The 7,826-nt window shown below is 34.7% G+C and overlaps 1 protein-coding gene across 1 annotated transcript; it reads right to left on the bottom strand.

The window, feature by feature from the left end:
- Positions 1-614: 614 nt before the first annotated feature.
- LOC132546558 (uncharacterized) lies at positions 615-7,122 on the bottom strand. Its single transcript, XM_060210276.1, has 4 exons — positions 7,074-7,122; positions 3,652-3,766; positions 2,619-2,770; positions 615-1,182 (listed from the first exon to the last, which is right to left on the bottom strand). The coding sequence occupies exons 1-4, from the start codon at positions 7,120-7,122 to the stop codon at positions 1,037-1,039; spliced, it is 462 nt and encodes a 153-aa protein (XP_060066259.1). The 3' UTR covers positions 615-1,036.
- Positions 7,123-7,826: the final 704 nt, after the last annotated feature.

The following is a 7,826-nucleotide window of genomic DNA, read 5'->3' on the forward strand; positions in this document are numbered from 1 at the left end:
AGAGGAATGTTACAGGCACTGTTCTATTATTTATACTAAAAAAAACACTTTATAGCAAATATCACAAAAAATACAACACATGGTATCATATATCAAATATATGTCTAATTTTCTTAAGCATATGTCAATAATTTAAAAACACGCTGTGTTTCGCAAAGTATCGTAAATTCTATACCAGAACCATACAAAACAACCAAATGAAACACTAGTCTTGTAACAATGACTTAATCGCGATATCAAGTATACATGTGTATGGCATACGGATGCAATTCTTTGGTCTCTTGGTACGTTTTGTTATCCAGACCATACTAATATTTAGAACAAAACTAAATAAACGGCAATAATTGATACAGAAATTTACAACTAAAGCCTGAAAGATAGTTACTGGTTAAAATTAATTCGTTGTACTTACACAAAACTATTCACACAATAAGAAAGTCGAGAGAGAGTCCCATCTTTATACCTGTTCTCTGCCGAGGTCTCCGTGTCTTACGTAAAAAGGAGGCTTATCGGACACTTTATTGATTGTAAATGATTTACAACAATTGAAATAAGAGATCATTAACTCATGTCAATAAGGAAATAGTTTCATCTATTTTAAGAACAGAGTTTTGTTCAATAATACATGTTCTAATCATAACAAATCCGGATGATATAATCACTGGATAAACCGAAGTAATCTAGACAAACTGTAGTTATCTCTAAAAAATCGGAGAAACTTAATGATAACCAAGGGAAACTTCTTCATAAACTACAGATAACCCTGCTAAACCGGAGTTATACCTGGGCAACTTCTAGATAAAATGAAGAACTCTAAATTATTCGGAGTAAATTCTTAATTATGGCTAGTCAATGAATAATAGACAATGTATAAACTGCAACCAATACTAGATAAGCATTTTTGATTCCATAATTGTATAAATATACATCTTGTATAATCTTTTGATTAAAGCATCAGTTGGACGGATTTATAAATTGATCTGTAAAAATATAATTTATGCGGAAGATCACTCCCATAAGTGGCACTCATGCTGTTCTACGAAGTGGAATATTTTGGTGGAGGAACAATTTGTTCAGAGTTTGGAGGAGCATTGCGTGCACCCTGAACTGGGTTGCCAGGTGGTGGTTGAGGATAGGCTTGTCCTTGCATGGGGTAAGCTTGTGCCTGGATCACACCTTGGGCTGTAAATATATCATAGTATGAAAATAAAGAAACGTTACATTGTTAGCTGTAAGATTGATACTATGATTTAACGTGTATCACCATCGCGGTGATATCAACGTTTTATCTTATTAGATAAGTGCTTTCTATTTGCAGAATTGAAATTTCAATCGACTTTCAGTATAGATACAGATGAAGTGAATGTCGATTTAACGACAATCTGAGAACAAATTACTTTTTCTTTCATATCGGAGCATTTTTTTGGCAACTTGTGTAGATGTGGAAATTTAAAAAACTTCTATTCATTTCAAGTTAATTAGTTTAACCGTTTTATTAATAATGTATATTATTCTGCAAAAATGAAATGTAATTCGTGGTTGATAGGGCGTGTAGCTAAATAAGTCTTTAATTAAGTTAGCAATATTCTCATTCCGTTCTTGTCTGTTGTATTTTGCCAACTGTACAGAAAACTATGAAATTTATAGTGAATATAAATTGTTTATATATACGTATTTATATCATGTCTTTATTCATAGATGTAGAAACTCAAGATATTGTAAGACTATGAAGTGGGTTCATGTGGTCGGGTGGCGCAGTGGTAACGAACTCGCCTTTCACCTAGCCGACCGGGGTTCGATTCCCGGAACGGACGTGAAAAGGTAAGGGGTCACCTGACCGACCACGTGGGTTTTCCCCGGGTACACCGGTTTCCTCCCACAATAAGATACCTTGCATGCTTACATCCGGGCCAACAAGAGTGATTCGTATAAGTTGACATAACTTGTTTCGCAATTGTTGTAAAATAAATAAGGTTTTATATTTTAAGTTTCAAATAAAAAAAACATTTTGGAATTTTGATCTACAAAACGATACAATAATATTTTTCTGGGATGCCGCTTTATAATTAATAGTATAACAATAATTTCCCTGGAGTGCGAAATCCGCGCATGCGCGACGCGGTATCTCCTCAATAGTTGCATATGGCCCGAATACAGGTGCTCGTACGCAAAAAATCGCGCGACATATAAAATAATTTCCAAACATTAGAGAGAGGCCTTGGTTATCGTGTTCAGCAGAGCACATTCTCAGAAAGTTTGATGAATACGAATTTTGAGTACGTTTTCACTGGAGCACAGGCTTGAGCATGCGTGAATATGGACTCGGGTCCTAGTGTTTAACCTGTGTAAGTGTTATTGTAGACAGTAGCTGCTATGCCTTGTGCCTCGGTGGTATCTTTGGCTTGTGTGAGTGTTGGTAATGACAATGGTTACTGAGGCATTTGTCTTGGTATTGTATCTATAGATCTGTTGACAATAGCTACCGAGGCTTCTGGAGGGGAGTTAAAACCCCTGTTTTTGTTGAAAACAACTACTAAGAAAACTAAAAAAAGGAGTTGTAAGGATCTAGTTTTCGATTTTACAACAATACATTAAAACAAGACATGTCTTTAATCTACCTTGGACAGTGGTAGCTACACCTCCGGGATAGACAACTGCCTGTCGTGTAGATGTGTTCGTCAACTTTTTACAAATGCATGTAACGAGTGCAATCAGCAGGGTTAACCCAGTTATTGATCCAACTGCTATCCCTGCAATAGCTCCAGCTGACCTGTTCAACGAGAGATAAGTTAACCATTTGTCTCTTTTACATATCTTTATACGAATGCCGAAGTTTATATAAATTGTCAACACATTATTTGAGTAGCGCAGCTAAGTCTGTCACAAGGAGATCTTGAAATGAGAGAACGTGCTATTTAGAAGGCACATCAATAATTTGAGCATAGTTTTATTTAAAAAACCCCCAAAATGGTGTAATTAAACTCCACTTGCTGAGAGAAAGAGTGTTTGGAGTAACCATGATCAGTAACATGTTCTTTAGTTTTATTTACAAGATCAGGTTTGGATAATGGGTTCTCTTTAAAGCAGCTGCGAATATGCCAACGACCTATTCACTTGAAATAAACAAAAACATTACAGTACCGAGGGAAAGTTTATAGAAAATACCATTGTAAGTTGTGAAATACCTATACATACAAGAATATTGTACAATTCGACATACGTGTATTACATGTAACATCAAGTAACCTTCTCCTGAAACATGTTGACAATGATGATATCACATCGAAGCCATTATTCATTTTTGTTTGTTCTTACAAGTATTTTTATTACCATAGACATTTCCTTGTTATCCTGAATCGTCTTCAGACACAAATCTGCAACATAATCTGGACTGACTACTATTTTGTACGATCATTTTTTTCTCTTGTTTTATGTTGCTGAAGTCTTACTAATTTAGTCCATGTGAAAACAAATCTAACTTGCTGCCGATATCAAATTATTACATAATCTGAATAGTTAACTGAGAAACAGAAGATAAAATTACAATAACTACGTCATATAAGTGTCGTTAACGAGCTAAACAACAAAAGTCTACTGATTATTTGATACATAGAAACTAAAGGAAAACGGAAGCATTCACGCGATACTCACAAACTGAGTGCGTCGTCGATGTCGTAGTAGTCGCCGTCGTAGTAGTAGTAGTAGTAGTAGTAGTTACTGCAACTTCCATAGTATGAACACGATGAGTGTACAGGTGTTGTCAGATCTTCAAAACCGAAGGTGAAATACAATATAAATTGAAATAAGAAATGTTCCCAGTTGTTCCTCTAGGCCTACATAGTAGTAGAACCAACACATTCTTTATATTTCTACATAGTACAGCAGTTTTGACCTTCACGCGCGTTTCAGCAATTTGTAAAAACTCCCGGACAAATTTCAGCACAAAGAGCAGTATAGAAGTCAGTTGGTGATATGATAAGGGATTATTTAAAACATCGATGACATTTGGATTTTCTGAATTAGTTTTGAATTTTCTCGGTAACATGCAAGTTTTGTTTACGTAGTAATTCCGTTAACCTCAAGAGTTGATGAGCTTATTCTGACTACTTCGTAAACGCAAAATGATACCTGTAACGTTCCATAAAAAATCAGGAAATGCTCTGTTTATTGATATTAGAAAATAGACATTTGGATGAAAATGAAGAACATATGTAAGTTTTACATTATCTTCTTATCGTCCCAGTAAAATTCTGTTCGCTGCATTTTAATGAAAAATTTAATTTTGTATGAAAAAGGTCACCTCAAAATAATGAAGAATGGCTATTATTCACTGGAAAACAAAATTAAGTAGTGAAAAATAATATTTTCAAGCCTACATATTCTGGCGCCTGTCGCGAAGTAATTAACTAATATAATAATTTTGCTGCTTTTCACACACTTTCTGAGACCTAACTTTCAAAACATCTTCACCAGAATAAGAGTTTGAAATAAGAAAATTGGTTAACTGATAACTATGTATCAACATCAACTCAATTATGTTATATATGCTGCCGTGTATTATGTAATATATTGCATGTTCTTAACTCTTCAGATTCTATAGTACGGTACCCGTAACAAATAAAACATTTTCCAACAAAAATGTCGTGATACTAGGTGAAATCACACAATTCAAATCAATGTAAAAAGCGATCGTGATGAAGGGAAATAATATATATGTCATTTACATGCAGATGACATATTAGCGTCAAATAGTGAAAGCCCAACAAAATCTTCGTTCCCAATAAGATTTCTAATGTCTCGGAGGAATCTCAGGATGAATGTCACAACATAAATATAGATGTATGGTCTAAGGACTAGAGTAATGGGCGAGACATTTAACCCCGATATAAATGCCTGGGTAGATATCAGAATAAACTCAGGATGAGAGACACAACACAGATATATTTGTTTGGTCTAGGAAACGAAGGAAACTCGGAGAGAAAGAGTCACATTAAAGATATAGATGTCTGGTCTAGAAATAACCAGAAATCCAGGTGAGAGTCACAACATAGGCATACAGATATGATCTAAGAAACGCAGGATTGAGCTTCATAACATCTATACGAAACCTGATATATGAACCAGAGAAAACTCTGGTTCAGAGAAAACTCTGGTTCAGAGTTACATTAGAGATTTAAATATCTAGTATAGGAACCAGAGGAATATCGGGGTGAGAGTCACACATGAGATCTAGATGTTTGTTCAAGTACCTTATCCAAACTTGGATTAAGAAACACAACAGAATTATAGATGTCTCTTCTAATGTCATTTTACATAGTTTGCGTACAAAAAAGATATCTGTAACGTACTACTATTTCAAAGCAACACCGTCTAATGCATGAATAAAGTCAAGAATCACTTTATCAATCTAGTTTAAAAATCTAGAATTTTTCAGAGTGATAGTCGGAATGTCAGATGGGGAAGAATACCTAACTTCATTAAAATAACAAAACACCAGACAAGAAATCAGATTCATCAAATCTCTTTTCCTCATATTAACAGATAGATTCCTAGCGTAAAAACGTGGCAGTAATATAAGCCTCATATCTTTTCGATTTAAATTCTGCAGTATCGATTGAGTGACATTTATTGTCACTTGCTAAAGCAAACAACTTTTTCTCAGAATTATCTTTATCTTATCATAAAGCCCCAGTGGGGTGGTGGTATGAAGCTCCCTGAAGTCAGATCGATGCCTTGTAGAGAGATAAGACCCTTTTCTATGACAAATGAGCGTGATTCTTGTCGCCTACTGTGAATATTCCTAAAAAACAACCATATTTACCGTAAGCATAGATACGTCTCTGCCGTAAGTAAGCAAAAAAATGGTTTCTTGTATCTTCAAAGCTTATTGTAACTGCATGACTTGATTTACAGTGTATTTACTTTCGATTTGTCTAAATCCTCATATTGATAGGACAGTAATTGCAACATCTTGGGTATTTCAAAGGTTTTATTTAGTCAACTTCATCATAGAGCTATTAATCATTTGGCTTGTTGGCGATAAATATTTGATTGTGTGTATTTTTTTTTTTTTTTACCTATTTTGATTTGTTCACATCATTGTCGTCAAATTTGAAATAAGAATTAAAGAAGATATACAATCGCTTAAAATTAAGGAAAATAGCCTCTGGTTCTCTTATTTTAGTAATTTTTGCATTCCAAAGTGTAGGAGTATGGGGAAAGTAATATAGCTTAGCGGTTATTTGTGAACATTTTTTCAATACGTTTAGCCTCTCAGTACTTTGAGTAATTTTTTTTTGACACATTTTTCAATATATACATTTTAACCTTTGGTTATAATGTTATAATGAGTTGTGGTTCCTTGAGTAATTTTGCATATCAACCATGCATTTTTGTGAAAAACAAGACACAGATTCCTGACTATGCACTAGTGGCCTACGGAATTTCCTAAAATATCATATAAATGAATCAATACTATATGGAGTTATATCGTTTTGCATTTAGATCTCTTTCTACAGAACAAAGACAATTTTCCATGAAAAATTGACATAGTTTTGTCCGGCTATACATTTGCTCCCTTTTTTCTGTAGTATAAATACTAGTTGGAGTAATGCCCACGAGAGTTATTTTGCCCTTGAAATCTTTTTAAGGGGTTTATGCCCCTTTATGTAGAAAATAAGATATAATTCGTATGGCTTTGCATTTACTTATTTTACAATGGATTTTCTTAAAATTTCGAAAGAATTACCACAGATATGTTGTTTTCCCTAATTTTAACCCTTTTAGGGAACGTTGTCTTTTGTATGAGAAATATACTGGCGTCTACGTGTTATTCAATAAAACGATTTTACATTAATTTGTAAAATGCCAGTGTTGTATGGTAATATGTGCATAAAGGGATCTTGCATAGTAACCAAGTTGTTAACAGTTATGTTCCATTTTGCAAACAAGTGACCAACATTTCATAACACTACTATATAGATAAGTGTTCCTTAATTAAAATTTCATGCAGTACGAACATTTTTCCCAAAAAAAAAATCATGAAAAAGATGATGAAATGTCGCTATACTTACACAATGTTATCCACACCGAGCCAATGATTAAGGACATTGAGAAGCCCATCTTTGTATCTTTGTATCCCCTTAGAAATGCGTGCTATTTCTTGCCGACAGAGCTTTATCAACCCTTGTTTTATTATCGATTTATGCATTTAAAGACAAACAGCGCCTGTCTTGACGAATAGAAGTGTTTTGGGGGATACTTTGTCAGGTAATCCATAAACAGGTTCAAAAGGGTCATTGTCATATCAGAGCAAACAAAAACTACAAAGTAACCGGAATCCTCATTTGACAGCTTGAGAATTGTCGGCCGCATGCCATACCACTGTACAATGATCACAAATCAAACATGCCTTTCAATGGATATTAAGTGTATATCTATGATATGTCAAATTATGAGTTTAAAATGTATCATACAGTTATTGTTAGGCCTAATAAACTCTTCGTCAACGATGCGCTTACTAAGGTCGGGTCCACACTATTCTCCAAAGCCCGCTTCCTCAAGAAGGAGGGCCACATTTCCGGAGGATGGACTCAGGATGGCAGGATAGTGATACGGAACCTCACAGGTGAGAAGCATCAAGTTACCAGACTAAATGAGTTATCTTCCTACCCTGACCCTCCTTCAAAGGGACAAGGACCTAGAACGCTAGCTCAGGGCCGTGGATCCAGTGCCGGTATACATTAGCTATATGTACATGTAGGCCCGTGTGTCAGTCTGTAATATAAATACATTGTATATATAATTATATGCAAGTGTTAATGTAA

This window comes from Ylistrum balloti, unplaced genomic scaffold (genome assembly GCF_031769215.1).
Source record: "Ylistrum balloti isolate Yb309-2 unplaced genomic scaffold, AGI_CSIRO_Ybal_v1 Utg369894, whole genome shotgun sequence".
Taxonomy (NCBI): Eukaryota; Metazoa; Mollusca; class Bivalvia; order Pectinida; family Pectinidae; genus Ylistrum; species Ylistrum balloti.